Raw genomic sequence first — 23,294 nt, 5'->3', positions numbered from 1 at the left:
CTAAGTCCACTTATCCATCATATAGTAGCCAGAAAAATCTTTTTAAAGTGCACATTGATTATTAGATGTTTATCTTAAACTCTTTTTTTTTTTTTTTTGGCCGCATGTGTGACATGCAGAAATTCTCAGGCCAGCGATCAAACCTGTGCCACAGCTGTAACCAGAGCCGTAGCAGTGACAGTGACGGATTCTTACCCCGCTGAGCCACTGGAGAACTCCCTATTTAAACTCATTTAGTGCATTTTTATTTTTTAATCTTTTTTTTAGGACCACAGGTGAGCATAGGGAGGTTCCCAGGCTAGGGGTTGAATTGGAGCTGCAGCTGCTGGCCATAGCCATAGCCACAGCCACAGCCACAGCCATGCCAGAGCTCAGCCACATTTTTGACCTATACCACAGCTCATGGCAATGCCAGATCCTTAACCCACTGAGCAAGGCCACGGGTTGAACCCAAAGCCTCATGGATACTAGTCGGGTTTGTTACCACTGGGCCACAATGGGAACGCCTAGTGCGTTTGTTATTACTCTCAGGATCACACCTGAAAGTTTTGCCGTGGCCGTAAAACTGTCTGTACGGTCTGGTTCCTGTCTTTGTGTCTGTATTTGTGCACAGGGTGTTCTCTGTACCTGGAATGTCCTTTTCTTCATTTATACCTGGTTACAGCGCCTACTTACCTTTCACGTCTTAGCGTACATCTCATTTCCTTAGGAAGGGCATTTCCTATACCTTGCTGCCGTAGGCCAAGTTGGGATTCTCAGAATATACTTTCATTAAATCCTGTACTTTTCCTTCATAGTTCCTATAGCAATTGTAGAGAAAGAATGATTTATCTCTAACCTCTTCCTCTGGATTTTCTGTTAATCTACTTGGGCTGCCATAACAAAATGCCGTAGGCTCAGAACCTGAAACAGGAGGAATGTATTTCCTCCTGGTTCTGGAGGCTAGCTGTTTACGGTCAGGATGCTCCCCTGCTGGTTTCTGGAGAGGCCTCTCTCTCTGGCGTGCAAGTACCCACCTTCTCACTGTGTGCTTACGTGGCCTTTCTCGGTGCTGGGCGGAGTGCGGAGATCAAGATCTTCCTCTTAGAAGGTCGCCAGTCCTGTGGGATTAATTTAAGCGTAATTATCTCCTGAAGATCCTATCTCATTGGAATTTAGAGCTTCAACATAGGAATTTTGAGTGGGGAACATAATTCAATCCATAGCAAATGGTAAGCTCCATGAGGTCAAGACCATCTGGTATGGACATGGCCAGAGGGCCTAGGATGCAGTTGAACACCCAGGAGGCAGCCACTTAGGCCCATTCCTAACCTTTGTGTGTCCTGAGATAAGAAGACTAATGGAGATACAAACGTTTAAGAGCTTTAAGCTGACAAACTGTAAAATAAAGTATGTTTTACCCTCCTATCTTGAGACATATAGTTTCGTAATAACAAATATGTGTGGAAACTATTGATTTTAAAAAGTGTTGAGGAGTTCCCGTCGTGGCGCAGTGGTTAACGAATCCGACTAGGAACCATGAGGTTGCGGGTTCGGTCCCTGCCCTTGCTCAGTGGGTTAACGATCCGGCGTTGCCGTGAGCTGTGGTGTAGGTCGCAGACGCGGCTCGGATCCCGCGTTGCTGTGGCTCTGGCGTAGGCCAGTGGCTACAGCTCCATTTCAACCCCTAGCCTGGGAACCTCCATATGCCGCGAGAGCAGCCCAGAAAATGGCAAAAAGACCAAAAAAAAAAAAAAAGTGCCTTATTAAGTCAGTGTTATTCTCAATTATGACATTTCAGGCAAACTCTTGGTTGCATAGCCACTTTTTACAATTATAAGTTAAGGGGATTCAGTAAGGAAATTTAGTAAGACTTTCTCAAATCTCACTGGGGAGAGAGTCAGTGGGAATCAGCTATGTTTCAGGAATGCTTCCTTTTACAGAATTAAATTTTTACGGGTTTAGATAGCTTAAGAAGAAAGAGTAGGCCTCCTTATATCCAGAAAATAGACATTAAGACAATATTCCAAACAGATAACTATGGTGATCCCTCATTAGTTCATTTAGTCTTGTGTGATTCATTCTGATTTCACTGAATCTTTGGTTAGTAGTCTGCTTTTTTACTAAAAGGAGTTCTCGGAGTTTCCGTCGTGGCACAGTGGAAATGAATCCAGCTAGGAACCATGAGGTGGTGGGTTGCATCCCTGGCCTCGCTCAGTGGGTTAAGGGTCCAGCATTGCCGTGAGCTGTGGTGTAGGTCATAGACGCAGCTCAGATCCCATGTTGCTGTGGCTGTGGTGTAGGCCAGGGGCTACAGCTCCAGTTCGACCCTAGCCTGGGAACCTCCATAGCCCTGAGTGTGGCCCTAAAAAGCAAAATAATAATAATAATAATAATAAAAGGAGTTCTGGAAATTCTGACTCAATCCGCTGGAATGGTTTGAAAGTTTTCCCTTTCTCCAAGTGATGGCACCGGAAGCCTGTATCTGAGAGGCTATTCTTTGAAGTGTCAGTAGTTTGAAATACCTGCTACAGTCCTTTTCAACGGGACTCTGGGACAATCCTTTGTTGAAAACACAGACTTTGGGAGTTCCCAGCATAGCTCAGAGGAAGTGAATCTGACTAGTAACCATGAGGACACAGGTTCGATCCCTGGCCTCGCTCACTGGGTTAAGGATCCAGCGTTGTGTTGCCATGAGCTGTGCTATAGGTCGCAGACATGGCTCGGATCTGGTGTTGCTGTGGCTGTGGTGTAGGCCAGCAGCTGTACTCCGATTAGACCCTTAACCTGGGAATTTCTATTTGCTACAGGTATGGCCCTAAAAAGACCCCCCCCCCAAAGTAGTTGTGGTCAGTTTATTACTGATAATTTTTAAGTGTGAAAAGTCTGATAAGAGTTCATATCAAGAATAATGCAATTAACAGAAGTTCCTGTCGTGGTGCAGCAGAAATGAATCCGACTAGGAACCATGAGGTTGTGGGTTCGATCCCTGGCCTCACTCAGTGGGTTAAGGATCTGGCATTGCCATGAGCTATGGTGTAGGTCGCAGATGCAGCTCCGATCTGGTGTTGGTGTGGCTGTGGTGTAGGCTGGCGGCTACAGCTCCAATTAGACCCCTAGCCTGGGAACCTCCATTTGCCGCGGGCGGGGGCCTAAAAAGACAAAAGGAAAAAAAAAAAAAAAGAACAAAGAATAATGCAGTTAAGAAGGGAATTAATTAATTGTTTCTGTAGCGTGCAAAACAGTAAAGCCAATTCAAAAACATTTTAGCAAAATGTCTCTTAAGAGTAGTTTTTCTCAAAGACAGTGATTATTACATCTGATTTATAAAACACGAACACAGTGTTTACAGAGGAAAAATTCTTGGTCTACAGCATGTAATAACCTTATGGCAAAATTCACACCAAGACTAAACTAAGGATATCAAGTGAAAGGATTTAATATGTCTGACCTAAGTGCTTTATATATATATATAAAGTCATTATTATCATTATTATTATTTTGCTTTTTAGGGCCTATGGAGGTTCTCAGGCTAAGGGTCGAATTGGAGCTATGGCCCCTGACCTACGCCACAGCCACAGCAGCATCAGATCGGAGATGTGTCTGCAGCCTACGCCACAGCTCACCACGGCTCACTCACAGCAGCGCCAGGTCGTTAACCCACTGAGGGAGGCCAGGGATGCAACCTGCAACCTCATGGTTTCTGGTTGGATTTGATTGCACTGTGCCACAACGGGAACTCCCAGACATTTATATTTTTATAAAATTCCATTGATCTAAAAGATGCTAGATTCAAATTTTAAAAGTAAGTCTTTTAGCAGATAAGCATTTTGAAGGGTAATTGAAATTAAGGTTGAAAACATTAAACTATTATTTCCTAAAATCCATCAAAGGAGCATCAAGACTCAAAAAGAAACACAAGCTGGGCTGGGGGATTCAATCTGCGTCCTGGTACTGCAGAGACGCCACCAATCCTGTTGCCACATCAGGAACTCTGATCAGAGTTAGTTTCATAGTGATGCTGAAACAACACAACTTGTCTCAGGACTTAATGAAGATCAGGTGCATTGTCTCAGCGTAGAAGGAACTCAGCAGCGTGATAGGTAAGAAGTAGATAGATACAGATACAGATACAGATCTATAGGTTGCTTGTGAAGGATACAAGCAGGCAGGCAAGAGGACGCTGCCTCAAGAACTAAGTGGGTTAGGTTTTTAAAATCAAAGTGGAAGTGAGGAGGAGAGGAGACCCCCTCTTCCTCTTCCGTTGTGAAGTTGTTGCAGGAAAGTGGGGCAGGGGAGGATGGTCAAGTCCTGGGTCTCGAGTGGGTTTTGGGGGTGGGCTGCCAAGTGAGGGTCCCTGGCTTCACTCAAGAAAGAATTCAAGGCGTTCCCGTTGTGGCTCAGCGGTTAATGAACCTGACTAGTGTCCATGACATTGTGGGTTCGATCCCTGTCCTTGTTTAGTGGGTTAAGGACCTGGCGTTGCTATGAGCTGTGTGTGGTGTGGGTCACAGATGTGGCTCAGATCTCACGTTGCTGTGGCTGTAGTGTAGGCCTGCAGCTGCAGCTCCGATTCAACACCTAGCATGGGAACTTCCATATGCCGAGGGTGTGGCCTTAAAAAGCAAAAAAAAAAAAAAGAAAGAAAGAAAGAAAGAATTCAAGAGCAAGCCGTAGTAAAGTGAAAGCAGATTTATTTAGAAAGATAAACATTGCAGAGTTCCCATTGTGGTGCAATGGAAACGAATCTGACTAGTATCCATGAGGCTGTGGGTTCGATCCCTGGCCTCCCTCAGTGGGTTAAGGATCTGGCATTGCTGTGAGCTGTGGAGTCGGTCGCAGATGTGGCTCGGATCTGATGTTGCTGTGGCTGTGGCATAGGCCAACAGCTGCAGCTCCAGTTGGACCCCTAGCCTGGGAACCTCCATGTGCCGCAAGTGTGGCCCTAAAAGGCAGAAGAAAAAGAAGGAAAGAAAGGAAAGAAAGAAAGAAAGACAGACAGACAGACAGACACATTCCACAGGCAGAGTGCAGCTCTCTCAGAAGGTGAGAGTGGCTCAGAAATAGTGGGTGGTTAGAGTGGTTTTTATGGGCTGGGTGATTCTGTAGGCTAAGTCGGAGGCTTATTCCGACTATTTGGGGGAAGGGAGAGGATCTGCGGGAATTGGGCCACCTCCCACTTTTTGGCCCTTTATGGTCAGCCTCTGAACTGTCCTAGGGCCTGTGGGTTTGTCTTCAGCATATGCTAGTGTATTACAATGAGGCATAACAAGACTCTAGATCTACTCAAGGTCTTGGGCCTTGTAGGTTCTAACCAGCTTTTGTCCTGTTGTCAACAGCTATGTCCCTTCCCTCTCAATACTAAGATGATGTTAGCGTGTACTGGGCTTATCATTCCTCTCTCTTCAAATGAAGCAATAAATAAGCTTTGAGGGGGGGCTTTATTTTAAGGCTGCACCCTCGGCATATGGAGGTTCCCAGGCTTGGGGTCACATTGGAGCTGTAGCTGCTGGCCTGCGCCACAGCCACAGCAACGCCAGATCAAGCTGCGTCTGTGACCTACATACACCACAGCTCATGGCAGCACCAAATCCTTAATCCACTGAGTGAGGCCAGGAATCGATCCTGTGCCCTCATGGATGCTAGTCAAATTCCTTTCCCTGAGCCATGACAAGAACTCCAATAAATAAGCATTTTTAAATGTCTGAGAAAGAAGCACTGAGAACTATGTCTAGTCACTTATGATAGAGCTTGATAATGTGAGAAAAAAGAATGTATACATGTATGTGTAACTGGGTCACCATGCTGTACTGTAGAAAAAAAACTAGTGTATTGGGGAAATTAAAAAAAAAAAATGTCTGAGATCAATAGATTTAGATGAAGTCCCTGCGGTACGGCACCCACAACGGGATTAGTGTCCTCATTAGAAGAGATAGGCAGACCAGGGAGTACTTGTGGGCTCCCTCCCTCCTCCTCCCCCTCGCCCTCTCCCTGTCTGCCAGGAGGGCACAGTGAGAAGGTAGCTGCTAGCTGCAATCCAGGAAGAGAGCTTTCACAAGGAACCACGTCTGCCAGCACCTTGATCTTAGACTTCCCAGCCTCCAGATTGTAAGAAATCAATGCTTGTTATTTAAGCCTAAAAACCTTTGTTTTCCATCTGTAGTACAGTTTTTATTGATAGTTATAACCCCGAAGAAATAAGCTCTTTGGGGGTCCTCGAAAAATTTTGCTTGATGAATTTTGAAAAGTAGATAATACCCTGTAACTACAACTGCAATTAATAAGTAGAATCCTTGTATTACCCCCACATATTTCTGGTGTCGTTTTGCAGTCAGTTCTTTCCTCTCCTCTTGGTGTCAGGCAACCCCTGATCTGCTTTCGGCACTCGAGATCAGGGGGTTTTTTTGGCTGCCCCACGCATATGGAGTTCCTGGCACAGGGATCAGATCCAAGCCACAGCTGCGACCTAAGTCGTAGCTGCAGCAGCACCAGGTCCTTAACCCACTGTACGTGGGAAGGGGTTTGAATCTGCACCCCAGCATTCCCAAGCCCATGCTGATCCTGTTGCACCACAGAGGGAACGCCTAGATCAGTTTTGCTTGTGGCAGAATTTCTTCTAAGTGAAAAGTATGTAGTATGCATTGTTTTATTTTGTGTGTTTGTACCTATTATTTTTTTTGACCTATTCTGTTCCTGAACTGAACTTGGGTGTGCTTGTGCATTGCACGGCAGACCTACGACAGCAGGTTGTGGTGAAGGATAGTACAGCCTTTATTACAAGGCACAAAACAAGGAGAATAAATAGCTCATGTTCAAAAGACCCGAACTCTGTGATGGCTTTCAGGGAAGAGTTTGTTTGTTTGTTTGTTTCCTTTTTACTGTTTTGTGTTATCTAGTTTTTATGTCAGGGAAGGGTTTTGAAGGCAGCAGTAGGTGTGGGGTTTCAGAGTGTGTGATCAGCTCATGAACTTTCTTCCCATTGGCCGTTGGTGGTGAGGTAACTGGGTGATGTTTTGGATGCGTCAACCCTCCTGTTCCAACCAGTCTGAGGTCCACCTGCTTGTGCTTAGCAGAGAGTCGCCTTCCTCTACCCGACGGGGTCTTAGCTCCGCTGAACAACTCACAGGCGTGGGTTGGATTGTTATGTAGATCCCTTGAGGAGAAACCAGCACTTTTGAAAATAAATCACTATGCTATTGTTTAAGTTATCGTTCCGTTTCTTGCCTGACTGCTTATCCTTTGTTTCTGTCTTCCCCGTCTTCCCTCTTTAGTAACTGCTTGAGTCTGCTCTTTGGAACTAAGGGAAGGCTTGGGAGACTTTTTCTACCAACAAAAAACAGGAAACAAGGAGGGGTCTGTCACTGGCAGGGATGCACAGGGAAGTTCCAGGCTAGGGATCGAATCAGAGCTGCAGCTGCCGGCCTATACCACAGCCACAGCCACAGCAATGTGGGATCAGATCGGCATCTGCGACCTACACCGAAGCTCTTGGCAACGCCAGGTCCTTAACCCACTGAGGCAAGGCCAGGGATTGAACCTGCATCCTCATGGATACTAGTCAGATTCGTTTCTGCTGCTCCGCAATGGGAACTCCTGCACAGGTCTATTTATAGACAAATGGTTTCATTTTTCTTGGGAATATACCTCAGAGTAGTAAGACCATAAAAACGATATCCCAGTCATTGCTACCACCAGTGGGAGTAACTTATCAGCCATAAACAAACCTAAAACAAAACTAAATTTATAGTGGAAAATTAAAATTAGAAAAGTAGAGAACAGGAGTTCCCGTCGTGGCGCAGTGGTTAACGAATCCGACTAGGAACCATGAGGTTGCGGGTTCGATCCCTGGCCTTGCTCAGTGGGTTAAGGATCTGGTGTTGTCATGAGCTGTGGTGTAGGTCGCAGGCTTTTGCCTCGGTTCTTGCGTTGCTGTGGCTCTAGTGCGGGCCGGTGGCTATAGGTCCAATTCGAGCCCTAGCCTGGGAACCTCCATGTGCTGTAGGTGTGGCCCTAGAAAAAGACAAAAAAAAAAAAAAAGAAAAGTAGAGGACAGCCAACTTCAGGCCGCTACTTCACATTTACTTCTGGAGTCAAGAAAAGACACCCGCGGGCAGCCTACTTAAGATGCACTTCTCTCACGTGGCTCTGTGAGGGGAACTGGTCGGGCGTTTGGGTAGAGGACTTCCAACACTGCTTAGCAGGTAGTTTTCCAAAAAAAAAAAAGGTAAAATCCTGGCTCTCATCCAAATATAAAATGAAAATATGTAGAGATTAAAGAAAAGCAGTTCGTCGTTAATGAGGGAACCAGACAATTGAATTATTACCACATCCATGTAGATGTTTATCTGTTGGCGCAGTAAACTAAAGGCAAACAATCCATAAGTTATAAAAATACACATTCTTTTCCTTGGCCTTATTGACAAAATCACTATATTATAATCAACATTTTTTATAATTATTATTTTTATGTCAATTATATCTCAGTAAGACTGGGAAAGAATGTAAAGTGTCATTCATAATTATTTTATAAAATATATATATTGAAATGATATTTTGAATATACTGGGCTAAACATATTAGACTTTAAAAATTATGTTATTATGACAATAATGCCAGCTTAATAAACTTCCTTGAGAGTCATTTCGTTTTTTTTAGACTTTTTAAAAAATTAAGTTTTTTTTTTTGCTTTTTAGGGCCTCACCCATGGCAAATGGAGGTTCCCAGGCTAGGGGTCTAATCAGAGCTGTTGCCGCCAGCCTACACCACAGCCACAGCAACGCCAGATCTGAGCCGTGTCTGCGACCTACATCACAGCTTACCACAACGCCGGATCCTTAACCTGCTGAGCGAGGCCAGGGACCGAACCCGCAACCTCATGGTTCCTAGTCGGATTCGTTAACCACTGAGCCACGACGGAAACTCCAAAAAGTTAAGTTCTGTTTGTTGCTGGAGCTGTTCAGACTAAACCTTGATGTATGCTGGTCTTAATAAAGAAACCTACAGAGGTCAGTTCGGGGTTGCTTGTTGGTGGATCTTCTTCATGTCATGCATTGTGAACCCACTCCCGGGCCCCTCGTCCTCTCCGACTGGTGTGGATACCTTTGCGAAGTCCTCTTCCCCTGCGGGTGACGCACCTGTGACTTGCTTTTACCCAATGAAACATGGTAAAAGGGGTAAGATGCCCTCTGTGGACTGTCTCAAGGTTTAGAAGACTGTCTAGTTAGTCGATCACATAGAGGCCATCCTGGCCTGACGGAGTGGCAGCCATGCTGGGGAGACCCTTGCGGCCGGGACCCTGGTAGCTTCTAGAAGCTGAGGGGATCCAGCAAGCTGCTCCAGGCCTCAGCCCCACACCCATAAGGAAAGGAGTTTGGCCAAACGACCTGCTTGAGTTTAGAAACAGCTTCTTCCCCGGCCACGCCTTCACACGAGAACCAGCCTGGGTGGCCCAGGATGACAGCCTGGTGAGGCCTCAGCAGGGGGCCTAGATAAGCCGGGTTGGAATTCTCGACTCACCGAAACTGTTAAACAGTGGACTGTTCTAACTGTGTTCGCGGTCATCTGTTAGGCAGTAGAAAAGGAACACGTCACGTCACGTCACGTCAACTTACTTCTTCCGTATTCTGCTTTAATCTCCTCACATTTCACTGCGTCGTCACTTCCATTGTTTCTGCTATGTGGAAATTATTTTGGCTAAAATAGTTTCTGTTAAAAAGTGAAAGAGCCAAGCAGCCAAGCTTAGATGTCTTTGCTTTTTTTTTTTTCTTTTTTGCCTTTCCCCCAACCTTGTCAAGTGACAAATAACATGTTTGTTTGCGACAACCACCGTATGATTCTCAGCAGCGATGGTACCATTTTATGCTCCTACCGGTGATAATGAAAGCTCTAGCTGGCCCACATCCACACTGACACTGTTTATAGTGAGACTTTAAATTTGAGTTGGGCTGAGTGGGTGGGTAGGGATATCTCATTGTGGTTTTACCTTGCATTTCTTGGGTGAAAAATGATGTTATTAGTAATAATGAGGACAAAACAGCAACCAGCACTTGTCAGTAATTACCGTGTGCTAGATTCTTTTCTGAGCACCCCGCACGTAATAACCCCGTAGTCGTCATGACAGCCGTATGACGTATGTGCTATTTTTATTCCCATTATGATTGTGATTATTCAGTAGCCTAGGCTTGGGTTTTAGAGACTAGACAGTCGAGTTGAAGTTTAGGACCTGGCCTTAACTGGGTGACTTTGGCTTGGAATGGGGGTACACTGTGGCTAGTCTGTTCGATTGTGGGAGTTTTGTGACTGGCCTTGGTATCATCCCAAGACCTTCCCAACGTGTGACTCAGTACTTGTTGGGAGGTGCTCAGTTTCTGAGAGTGTTTCCATTTTTGTTGTAGAGAACAGGGATTCTGAAAAGGAGCTGTGAGAGCCAAGTGGTTGGGCTGGCACATGGAGAGGGAATGTGAGTGTCTGTAGCTCCCACAGGATGAGGTTGCTTGTGTAATTAGAGCAGTGGCTTTCATATTTTTTAGGCTATGTAGATTTTACATAGTAACCCATCACTAGTGTTTGCACTTGTATATTTATACATATTTCAGTGATAGATATCAGAAACACAAATTTCATAAAATCTTAGCCTTCCTCTGTTTGAAGCACTCTGATATTTTATTTTCTATTCTATTTCCGTCTGTTTCCCTTTTAAGAAAATACTGGTCCCAACTTCCTAAATTGGTCTCATGACCCGCTAAGAATTGTGATCTACAGTTGAAAAAGCCCTAGTTGGAGTATAAATTAATCTTTTGACTGTTACCGTAGAAAAATAGTTTGACATACTTTGTCCTCTGGACGAGTGAGAGGAGCCCGTCAAGAGTTGACAGGTGCTCTGAAGCAGGGGACCAAGACTTTTGCTCACTCAGCTCCCTTGGCTGTCAGTGTTCAGCTTAAGAATTCACTCGATCAGTTGGCTTTCTTCAGGCCAGGCTGCTTTTGTTACGGTTTCTTAGGTGTTTGTACTTGTCTCCTCTAGATGGGGAGCTTGCCCTCCTGAAGGGTAAGAGCTGCAGTAGTAGCTAACAATTCTATAGCACTTCCTCTGTGTTAGGAACTTTTTTGTTTGTTTTACTTGTATTAATCTTTGCCACAACCTGCTTGTTAGGTCCCTTATTTATCTTCATTCCTCAGGTGGGAAAACTGAAGCGTACAAATGTTCAGTGGTTTACCTTCTTCAGAATTCTCGGGCAGCTTACCTCACCTTACCTCTATAACTTCTGCCGTCTGAATGATTTCATTAATTGTTGCTGGATGAAATTAAACTAAATAGTTTCTGGGCTTATTTTCTTAACTCTCTGCATGGCTTCTACCACAGAGTTATTTAAGGGATTATAGAGTGATAGCAGTGAATTTTAAATGATGCTGGACTTTGTCTGAGGAATACAGACTTGACCTAAATGGGTCAGGTGCAGAATTGGAGCAGTGCCTGGGTTTTGAGCCCTAACATTGCGAGCCTGTTGTCCTCCACCAGGCCTGAGTTTGAGGACGAATCGTGTTGCAGAAATGCCCACACATTCTTAGCTCATTATTTACGGGTTTGGGATCCTTAATAAGCCTTCCTTCAGTCCCCTGCCCACTGCGACAGCTGTTCTAGCCTGGCCCCCACCTCCCGAGTTAATAGTGTGTCTGTCACACTGTGAGTTTTCAAGTTGGTATGTGTGGTTTCTGCCAGAGTCTTCGCTCTTGCCAGGCCTCAGGGTTGGAGGCTGCCGCCGATTTGTGGGGGAGGGAGTTTGGTGCTTGTCGCAGAGCAGGGACAGGGTGCTCTCTGGGGCTCTGATTTGTTCCAGGCCGAGTGTGAATGAGGTCAGGCAGATCGGAGGACAGCTGATTCATTCCGGATCGGGGACTCCTCACTCTGCCTCACTGCCGTCTCTTGGGCTCTTAGGTCTTTTTTGGTGGTGGTGGTGGCGGGGGGCGGGGGGGGTCTCGAAATTGTTTTGAAGAAAAGTGCTTTAATGCTTGTCTTCAATTTGGGATGCCTTTGTAAATTTCCTTTGCGTGTGACCGCCTTCCCCTTGAGGGAGAGAACTTCCTGCCGAGACTGCAAGTGTGAGAGGGCAAAAGCTTGAGTAGCCAGGAAAATGATGAAGCGGAGGAGAGAGAGACTGGGAGCACCATGCCTGCGGATTCAGTAAGGAGGCTGGGGTCTCTGAGTGGAAGCTGGCAGGTGTCAGGAGAAGAACTAATGCCAACTAACACCCCCTCATTTGCCCGACTAAAGACTGCGGTTTGGATACCTGTCAGGAAGAAGACGGAGCTAGCTTCGTAGCTTCAAGGTCAAAACAGCGGTCCCTAGCGAAGGCATATAGGTGTCTAATTGTGCAGACTGAGTGAGGTGGCTTTTAGGGGTTCTTAGGTACTTGGCAAGCTGGGCTAACAATGAAGATATTTTTTCCTGCCTTGCAAGCAAATATGTATTTGAATTTAGTGTCAAAGCCCATGAATGTGAGAAACAAATGGAAATGAAAGCCTCTCCTTCTTGGACTGGAGAAGGTGTTGTATTTCTGCCCCTGGCCTGTCAGCTCGGGACCTCAGATCTGCCCTTGCAGATCCAAGCCTGAGTCCTTTAGGGTGTGATCGGAATTTTATTTCTGTGTCGATCTGAATTTTATTTCTAAGTATGGACGTAATGACTTCGGTAAGGATTTTGAGGCTGGAGGGGGAGGAAGACCTGCACTTGAGGGTAGCTTTCCCAAGAGCTGGGCGGGCTTGTTTCACGAACAAGTGCTGGCTGAACTGATCAGCAGATTGGGAAACCAGCGGAAGAAGGGCCCTAGAGTCCATCGCACCTCAGCGTCTGTCTTGAACTGCCTTCGCCACAGCTCGCGAGGGCAGGGGGGTGCCCTTCTCGTGTCCGTCCCCTGACCGTTGGCGCTGTCTCGGAGACAGCCTGCTACCCCCGTAGGCAGAGCTCGCCAGCGGGCTTCCGTGGGGCTGTGGCCCTGCGGTGCGAGAGGAGGCTCACGGGTGGAACTGATGATTCTCCCCGACCTGGGAAATCAGACTTGTCGGAAGTGTAAAATCGGAAGGATTGGCATACTTAAAAAAAATTAGGTTTATTCCCATATTAAAACTAAAAAGTAAATTACCACAAAAGAAGCTTTGTCGACTAAAGTGCCATTTAAACTGAGCCAAATTGGGAAAATTTCAATTAAGTGTGTAGTTTAAGAAAACGTAAGGGGCTAAAAATCCTGCTCTCTGAATACTGGTGCCCTGGCGATTGCTGTCATTGTATCTGTTTTCGCGACTTGGCGTTTGCATTAGGAGAATACTCCTTGAGGATCCAGGAAGCAGTTTATCAGTCACCTTTCTTTTCTCAAACAATCCTTTTTAGACTCTAACCCAGTTTGCAGAGTGATAATTAGGAACAAAAAGAATGAGATTGAGTTTTCATAGATTTTTAAGAAATAATCCTAATTATATATTTATCAAGTGGCTAATCCTCATTTTATGTGGTAAGATACAATTTTGTATAAGCAACATGATTCAGCTTAGCAGGACTAAGTGTCTTATGTGTATTCTCGTTAGCTTAGTTTATATACCACTGACCCTTAAACAGCACAGACTTTTTTCAATAAACACCTGCTGTGGTTCTGCAGGATCCTCTATTAGTTGAATCCACGCGTGCAGAACCGCAGCTATGGAGTGCTGACTGTCAAGTTCTAGGTGGGTTTTTAGTTGCCAGGGGATTATGGCACCCCGAACCCCACATTGTTCAAGGGTCACCTGGACTAGGAAGCTGATTTTTAAATTCTTTAGAATTCTTTAGAATTTAGAGTTCTTTGGAAAAGTGAAAATTCTTTTTGAAAGTGAAAAATTAATTCAAAATTGACATTTTGTAATTTTTTGAATACATTGAATTTGTGGAAATTTGGGTATGCCTGTAATTTTAAGTAGTTGTCTGCCCTCCACTTTCCTATCCGATTATATCCTTGTATTGTGTACTCATCTGAGAAGTATGCTGCAGCAGCTAGTGGGATAATAAGTAGAAAGCTGACGATTTCCTTTGAATATATGTACTTAAAAACAAGCGGCATGCCTGTCGCCATGTCCAAACAGGCAGCAATACAATGCAGGGAACTAACATCATTTTTAAACAGGTAATACTTAAGTCTTTTTCTATCTTGGAAATAAAATATTATAGTTTTTATTTGGTATTTGCCATTACTATGGCAAATTAAATGATGTGTATCTATTTTTCTTTTCTTTTTGTGTTTTTAGGGCCACACGTGCAGCATATGGAGTTTCCTGGGCTGGGGGTTGAATGGGATCTGCCACTGCCCGCCTACGCCACAGCCACGCAGGATCTGAGCCATAGCTGCGACCTACGCCACGGCTCACAGCAGCGCCGGATCCTGAGCCCACTGAGAGAGGCCAGGGTTTGAACCTGTGTCCTCATGGATACTAGTCGGGTTCGTTTCCACTGAGCCACAATGGGAATTCCTACATCCGTCTATTTTTTGTCTGTGACATGTCTATAAATGATCAACAAAATAGAAACTCATATTTGCCATCTGTTTTCAATCTAATATTAATCTCACTTACTTAATTGCCTTATTTAGAACTTAACACATCAAGATGATTAGGTTGTTTTTAGGGTAGAAAAGTAACCTGGTAAATGAAAATTTAAACAGAAGCAATTTTTTTTTTTTTTTTTTAGGGCCGCACTTGCGGCATATGGAAGTTCCTGGGCTAGGGGTTGAATCGAAGTTGTAGCTGCCGGCCTACACCACAGCCACAGTAATGTGGGATCCCAGCAGTGCCTGGGACCTACACCAAAGCTCACGGCAACGCCAGATCCTTAACCCACTGATCAAGGCGAGGGATTGAACCCTCATTCTCATGGATACTAGTCAGGTTTGTAAACTGCTGAGCCATGACGGGAACTCCCAAAATTAATTATACAGAGTAAAGTGACATTATTTGGCTCACTCATTATGTCGCAGTCAGCTGAATGGTATTCTTCTAGAAGTAACCTAACAATTTATAAACTATTAAAGTTTTACTTTTATTGACGTATACATTTCTCTAGGAAATTTTAGTCATTAAACACAAAATGTTACCTATTGCTTGCTCCCTGAGGAGGTATCATAAATTTACAGTATTTCCTCAGAAGCCGGTCTAAATACTTTGACTGTCCAGAGCTTCAATTTTTAGTTTTAATTCCGTGGATTAAGTTTCAGTCCCAGTGGTCATTCTGTGCCAACACTGGTACTCAGTGGGATATCGGGAAATGGTTTTTGACCACTTAACTTTTCTTGAGCCTCTTGCCTAAACTAACCCTCTTTGAATATGTGTCTTTCTGGCTGAGAAATTATCACTGACTCTCTTTTCTCTGCTGTGATACCTTGTCAGAATCTCTGCCCTTTGCCGAGGACCTGAAGCAAACCGGCACCTGCTCTCACCCACGTCGGCCCCCGCCCTGCCCCTCACTCAGGTCCCGTTTAGTGCTGACTGTGCTCTGGCTACTTCTCCTCTTGCCTTTTTCCTGAACACCCACGCCCGCAGCAGCCCTGGCACTCCTTGTCCCAGCCGCTCGCTGCAGTGGAGGTAAGGAGACCTGCGGTGCTGGACGTGGGCCGGGCAGTTGCTTCCCGCCTGGTAGGTAGGAGTAAGCCCGTCACCTTCCCGATGGGGAGAAGCTGAATGAAGGTCACGGCCACGTGTGGACGGAATCTCACAGATCCCTGCCGCCTTCAGGGTGAGGGAGGAAGTAGTGTAGCGTCTCCGAAGTTAGGGAACTGTGTGTTCATCTTAACCGAAGGACAGCCCTGTGACCGCCCGGACGAGAGCAGCGTGACCGAGTGCCGGGACGCTCTGAAGGCTGCATAGTCCCAACCCACATTTTACACAAAAGGAAAATTTGATTCCAAAACAGGGCAGGTGGTTTGTTTCCATTGCTGGAAATGTTTCCCCATTTCTTTCTGTCTTTCTTTCTTCCTTTTCTTTTTCTTTCTTTCTTTCTTTTTTTTCTTTTTAGGGCCCCACTCACGGCATATGGAGGCTTCCAGACTAGGAGTCCAATCAGAGCTGTAGTTGCTGGCCTACACCAGAGCCACAGCAATGCGGGATCTGAGCCACATCTGCAACCTACACCACAGTTCATGGCAATGTCGGATCCTTAACCCACTGAGCAAGGCCAGGGATGGAACCCGCGTCCTCATGGATATTAGTCAGGTTTGTTAGCTACTGAGCCACGGCGGGAACTCCTGTCTTCCTTGTCTCACGTCCAGCTTTATTTGAGGATATTCTGTGTTCTGGGCACTGTTTTAGGCGTGAAGGCCAAACAGTGGTCACAGAGGTGCAGTCCCTGCCCTCTTGGAGCTTAGATTCTAGTGGGGGGAGGCGAACAAATTCATGGGAAGTGTGTAAGAGTTGGACATAAGCGATAGTGAGAAAATATAGCAGGAGAAGGAGGGTGGGGAATGTGGGACCTGGGGGCTGACATTTCGGCTAGGAAAGTCCTCAGTGCTGAGCTCTCTCCGAGTAGACCCAAAGGCAGTCACGGAGCCAGAGAGGGACACCTGAAGGGAGGGGCAAGAGTGCCTAAGACCTGAGCTAAGACCTAAGACCTAAGTTAAGACCTAAGACCTAAGACCTGAGCTAAGACCTAAGACCTAAGTTAAGACCTAAGACCTGAGCTAAGACCTAAGACCTGAGCTAAGACCTAAGACCTGAGCTAAGACCTAAGACCTGAGCTAAGACCTAAGACCTGAGCTAAGACCTAAGACCTGAGTTAAGACCTAAGACCTGAGCTAAGACCTAAGACCTGAGCTAAGACCTAAGACCTAAGTTAAGACCTAAGACCTAAGACCTGAGCTAAGACCTAAGACCTAAGTTAAGACCTAAGACCTGAGGTAAGACCTAAGACCTGAGGTAAGACCTAGGACCTAAGTTAAGACCTAAGACCTGAGGTAAGAGCTTGCTTGGTGTGTTCTTTGTGCATCAGAGTTCAGTGAAGCGCGTGTGGAATGAGTTAGGTGGTGAGAGGTGGAAAGTGAGGTCCGAGATGTCGTGGGGGCCAGAGGAGGGAGAGCTTTAAAGCCGTTACAAGGAGTCTAATTTTTATGCTGATGAGATGAGAAGCTATCTGTTGAAGGGTTTAAAGCAAAAGAATGTCATGATCTGACTTAGATGAAAAGGATCCTTCTGGTTATAGTGAGAAGGCTACTGGTGTAATCTAGGTGATAAAAGACAGTGGTTGTTTGAACCCACAGTTGTCCAAGTGGCAAGAGGCGGTCAGATTTGAGGATGTAATTTGGAGGTAGAATTGATAGGATTTATTGATGAATTAGATGCAGAATTTGAGAAAAAGATGAGTTAAGATTTGGCGCGGGAGTTCCCATTGTCCAGTGTCAGCCTAACGCGGCCCTGAACTGTCTCTGGAATTTGAGTTCATGTAGCAAATAATGTCGCTTAAATCTGCATAATAAGTTTTGCCTCTATTTAAATTTGCCATTTTCCAGGTTACTCCCCCCACCCCCCAACAAAAAGCTCACCAAATACCTATTAATCAATTTTATTTCCCTTCTTGAAAAAAAGTTTCCAATTGGTTTCCAAGATAACCTCTAACTGGTTAATGAATCTGACTAGGAACCATGAGGTTGCAGGTTCAATCCCTGGCCTTGCTCCAGTGGTTAAGGATCTGGTGTTGCCGTGAGCTGTGGTGTAGGTTGCAGATGCGGCTCGGATCCCGTGTTGCTGCAGCTCTGGCATAGGCCAGCGGCTAGAGCTCCGATTAGGCCCCTAGCCTGGGAACCTCCATATGCCGTGGGAAGCGGCCCTAGAGAAGGCAAAAAAAAAAAAAAAAAAAAAAGATTTGGGGCTAAACAGAAAATTGGAGTTACCGTGAACTGGTGGTAAACTGGAGACAGCTAATTAGATCCCCAGAGATAAGTGAGGTCTGGGCTAAAGAGGTGTAGTTAGGAACTGTCCTGCCTGAGTGAGCTGAATCATTCGGTTCAGGAGGTCACCCAGTGAGTAGGAAGGAAGAGACATCAGAGGACTGAGCCCTGGAGCCACCTGACTGGGAGGCTGGGGAGGCGAGGAACCCAGCGGGACAGACCCAAAGCTCTCCGGAGAGGTAAGAATCCAGTTAGAGGTTATCTGGGAAACCAGTTGGAAACTTTTTTTCAAGAAGGGAAATAAAATTGATTAATAGGTATTTGGTGAGCTTTTTGTTGGGGGGTGGGGGGAGTAACCTGGAAAATGGCAAATTTAAATAGAGGCAAAACTTATTATGCAGATTTAAGCGACATTATTTGCTACATGAACTCAAATTCCAGAGACAGTTCAGGGCCGCGTTAGGCTGACACTGGACAATGTTAGAGGCTGACTCTGTTGCCAAAACTCGACCTCTCCCTGCTGGTGCCAAATCGAAACCCAGAGACAGAGCTTTTGCGTAAAGGAGAAAAAAATAGCTTTATTGCTTTGCCAGGCAAAGGGGGCCACAGCAGGCTAATGCCTTAAAGACTGTGCCCCCTTCCCCACCCCACCCCTAAAGGGTTAGGAGGTGGTTTTATAGTTTGGGAAGTGGAATAAGGATCAGGACTGTAGATAAGGATCAGGGTAGAGGCAAGCTTGTCTTTTCCGAGCTGGTGATTAGTGGCCCCGGGACTGGTTCTGGTGGTCCTCCTTCTTCCCAGAATGAAGAAGGCTTCATAAGTCATAAGTCGTTCTTCCCTTTGTTGGGGGCTTTAGTTCTGCAGAAAGGCTCAAAGATATTGTTATGCATATTCCCTGAGGAGGAACCAGGACCTACCCTAAGGCTGTAAGACTTCTCCCTGGTCTCCGCATCCCCTCCCTTCCCTGATGAGCAGCTGCCCTTTGAAACTCAAGGAAGGTCAGGGAGGCTGACGTCTATTCCCTAAAAACGAGAAATGGAGGACACAGAAGGCTTGTGTGCCCCTTGTGTGTAACCAGCTCGGTGACAGATCCTCCCTGAAGGCACCCCTTCCGGAGGTACTAGACCTTGGTGGGGGAAGCTGAGGAAAAAACTAAGTTGGGCAACACCCACAGGCTAAAGTGTGTCCCATCTCCGCACGGGGCTGGAAGTACTGTCCCTTGACAGCCATGGTCTTAAGACGCACAGTCGAAGCAAGTCTTGCAGCTTAGGCTTGGCGACTGTTAAGCGCGCCCCCCCCCCCCCGCCCCGTGCACAGGTCTGGTCGCTGTATTTATTAGGTTTTCATTCCATTCTTCTGTATTTCGCGTGTGCAGAAGACCCGTTCGGTGACAGAGCAAGGTGATTTCACCTGGTTGTTTGCTGGCCATGTTTGTATTTTTTTAAATGGTCTTGAATTTCGTTCTGGGATGCAGTGAAGTTTTCCGGGAATAGTTTGATCCTTTTGAGGATGACTCTTAGGCTTTGTTAGGTGCGCCCACGCTGCATTCACCGCTAGTTTTTCCTTCCTGCGGGGGGAGTGCTTTGTGAGCACCCTACTCAGTGCTGATGCATTACGAGTTTTTTCCACTCAGGCTGGTGGGAACATTATCTGTTCCTGGCCCCATGGGAGCTCTGGGGAATATACTGCCTATACACCTGGCAGTACTGCCAAGCACACTGCTCGCATAGTTTCCTTACCCGCATCACGGACCAGGACCGAAAACCCCAGAGAACCCCCTTCCAAGCTCTCTCTGTGGAGCTCTCTCCCTCCTGGTACTCTGCCTTCCACATTCTACCCACCTTAGCCTCCCCAGATCCTGATTCTGCCTCCTCAGCTCAGGGAGGTGTTGGGCTCTTTTGAGTACCCCTTCCTGGGTTGCTCCCTGGGAATGCTCTTAGGGGGTGGGTAAGTTGGGGCAGTCCTAGAACTGACTTTGGGGCAATTTTTGGGCTTACTTTGTATGTTTCCCTTCTGTGTAATATCTATAAACTGTTATTTTACGTATTTCATCATTTTAAAAAAGTTTTTAAGGCATAAGGGTAAATCTGTCTCTATTTCTCCATCATGGTAGGAAGGAGAAATCCCATCTTCTAATATTTTGAACTCGTACTTCTTTCATCACAAGTGAAGGCTGCCTCCTGAGATTATTAGTTGCCTGATTCAAATGTCACATAAATGTAGTAGAAGCAGGACAGACAGACTCTTTATTTTAGTTGCTTTATCTTGCTTAGTCAAGAAGAGTTGAGAAGTGAACAGAAGAATAAGAATAGGTGCAGTGGGATTGGCAGTGTCTCTGAAGCGCAGGTTTGATTCGCAGCCCAGCACAGTAGGTTAAGGATCCTGCATTGCTGCAGCTGTGGCAAAGCTCACGACTGCAGTTCAGATTTGATCTGAGGCCCAGGAACTCCATCTGCTGGGGCAGTCAAAAGAGAAGAAAGGAAAAAAAAAAAAAAAAAAAAAAAGATGGCATTTACTGATACTAAGCATTTTTCTAATCCTCAAAATACTTTGATTAATCGTAATGCAAGTCCATTTTATTGATGAAATGGGGACTCCGACTAAATCAATTTCTCAGCGAAGGCGCTGGGGTACAGAGAGGGTAAGGAAGTTCCTAGTGAGCCGCAGCAGCTGGGACTCAGCGCCCAGGTCTTGCTCTAACATCTGTGATGGCAACCCTTACTCTGCTGTCATGTTTTTGATGAAACATGCTATTGTGTATTTAGTTAGTAAGTAAACAAATTCTGAGGACTTATAGCTGCTGAGTGCCATTCCAGTCGTTTGAAATCTGTGGGTCATTTCAGTCCTCACACCAACGATGAAGGAGGGATTATTGTTATGTTCCTTTTTGCAGATAAGGAAAGGGAAGCTCAGAGAGATTAAATAAATTACTCAAGATGAAACAGCTGGTAGGTGGGAAAATGGGCACGCAAACCCAGGCAGTCTGGCTCCAGAGATGACTGCATTCTTAACAACTACGCTGTCCTGCTTCTCCCTCTAAGACACTTCTTCTCTTTCCTTTTTCCCTCTCTTTTTAGAGCCACACGTGTGGCATATGGACGTCCCGGGGCTGGGGTCGGATTCGAGCTGCAGCTTTGCAGGCCTGTACTATGGCCGCAGAAACCCCAGATCTGAGCTGCATTTATAGCCTGCAGCCTATGTAGTTTGAGGTATCGCCAGATCCTTAACCCACTGAGTGCAGCCAAGGATCCAACCTGCATCCTCAGGGATGCTCTGTCGGGTTCTGCACCCACTGAGCTTCAGTGGGAACTCTAAAGATACTTGCTTTATGTAGTGTGTTCTGAACCTAAATAACTTTGCAGCCTCAGGTCTCTCTTTCCAAGGTGACGTCGTCACAGCATTCCTTGACAAATCCTCCCGCACTCAGGGTGGGAATTGGTATGCCATGGTCCATGGTCACTTCCAGCCTTTGCCTTCATTACCTTCTTCTTCAACCATCTGTTCTTCTTTTAGGCTCACGTCGTTCCTTTTTAGCTTTTCCCCTGCTCATTGCTGTCCTCCTCTAATTTAGTTTTGTCCTCTGAATTCGCATCAAGAGTCTGGGATAGAAGCCATTTTTGGTTTGTTTGTTTGTTTGTTTGTTTTGTCTTTTTTGCCATTTCTTGGGCCGCTCCTGCGGCATATGGAGGTTCCCAGGCTAGGGGTCCAATCGGAGCTGTAGCCGCCGGCCTACACCACAGCCACAGCCATGCCGGATCCAAGTCGTGTCTGCGGCCTACACCACAGCTCACGGCAACGCCAGATCCTTGACCCACTGAGCAAGGCCAGGGATCGAACCCACAACCTCATGGTTCCTAGTCGGACTTGTTAACCACTGTGCCACGACAGGAACTCCAGAAGCCGTTTTTATTGAACGCAGTGATGAACCTAAATTCCACAGAATCTTTACCATGTCCATGCGCCCATTGGATGTTGTTATGATTAAGCAGTTGAGCACATACAAGTTGAAAGACGAGAAGAATGATTTCGGTAAACAGTGTGAATAAATGAAGAAAATTCTCAAGCTACTGGTAGTGAATTGGACCTCTGCTTTAAAATAGATGACCCAGGAGAGAGGGAACGAGGATGCACATACTGCTACCATGCAGTGGCCTTTTCGGGGTGTCTTTTATTCCCAGGGAGGGTACCTGTGGTTATGGGCTGAATTGTGTCCCCTAAAGTTCACATGTTGTTGACGTTTTAGCCCCCAGTATCTAGAACATGGCTGTATTTGGAGACAGGGTCTTTGCAGAAGTAAGAAGGCTGAACAAGGCCGTGGGATGGGCCCTACTATGAGTGGTATACTTATTTGAAGAGGGGATTGGGATACAGACACAGAGGGAGAAAGCCAAGGAGTGAGGTCTCAGAAGAAACCGACCCTGCTGACACCTTCTAGCTTCTGGAACTGGGAGGAAAGAAATATCTCTTGCTTAAGCCACCCAGCCTGTGGTACTTTGGTATGGCAGCCCTGGCAAGCTAACACAACTATGGGGGCTTTTGGTTGCATGGCTCTGAAGAGCTAGAAATTGTAGTTACAACTGGCCCTGCTCAGGATCTTAATCCTCTGTATTGATTGCATCTTGATAATGTGCTTAGGACCTTCCAAATCGTTGTCCATAGTAATTTTTTTAACTCAGTGAATTATATTTATAGTTGTACAAGCATCATCACAACGCAGTTTTTCCACATTTCCATCCCAAACCCCTAGCCCATCCCTGCCCCCACAACCTGTCTTCTTTGGTAACCATAAATTTTTCAAAATCTGTCAGCCTCTGTTCTGCAAAGTTCATTGTATCCTTTTTTTAGATTCCACATATAAGTGATAGCATACGGCATTTGCGTCTCACTGTCTGACTAACTTCACCTTAGTGTGGTAATTTCTAAGTCCATCCAAGTTGCTGCGAATGCTATTATTTCATTCCTCTTTATGGCTGAGTAATGTTCCTCCGTGTACATGTACATCTTCTTTAGCTACTCCTCTGTCAGTGTGTCCATAGTAATTTGAAGGACAGTCAAGACACAGCTTTAAAATGACGCCCACTCTGTTAACACTACATTTCTGTCTGTCCCTTCATGAGAAAGATGTGTCTTTTATACATAAGCCTTAATGCTAGCTCTTAATGGATATGATCAACCTTAAGAGGCATAATAAATATGATTGTGATTTGGGTTGAATTAATTAACTTCACACTTTCAGTCAACTTGTACGGCTAAGAAATATGATGCCAGCCAGCTGATTGACACTCAGACATGGGTGCTGCATTGTCAGCATAACGCTATTTGAAGGAGTGCTAGATACGGTCTGTGGTGTGATTGGTGTCCCTCGAGAGAGGAGGCCTTGGCGTCTTTAGCATGATCTGTGTATTGGGACGGTTCTACCTC

General features: G+C 45.8%; 1 protein-coding gene across 1 annotated transcript in view; it reads left to right on the top strand.

The window, feature by feature from the left end:
• Positions 1-23,294, top strand: part of MAST2 (microtubule associated serine/threonine kinase 2) — a 212,218-nt gene that overhangs the window by 116,019 nt on the left and 72,905 nt on the right. The window contains 1 exon segment of the mRNA XM_021096724.2: positions 15,385-15,579. Coding sequence (XP_020952383.2) covers positions 15,385-15,579 — 195 coding nt within the window.

Source organism: Sus scrofa, chromosome 6 (genome assembly GCF_054392235.1).
Source record: "Sus scrofa isolate SSC_HxYL_T2T_F1_AM1 chromosome 6, Sscrofa_HxYL_maternal_Yorkshire_Landrace_v2.0, whole genome shotgun sequence".
Lineage (NCBI taxonomy): Eukaryota > Metazoa > Chordata > Mammalia > Artiodactyla > Suidae > Sus > Sus scrofa.
Note: the sequence above shows the minus strand (reverse complement) of the source record. Positions and strands in the feature narration are given on the sequence as shown.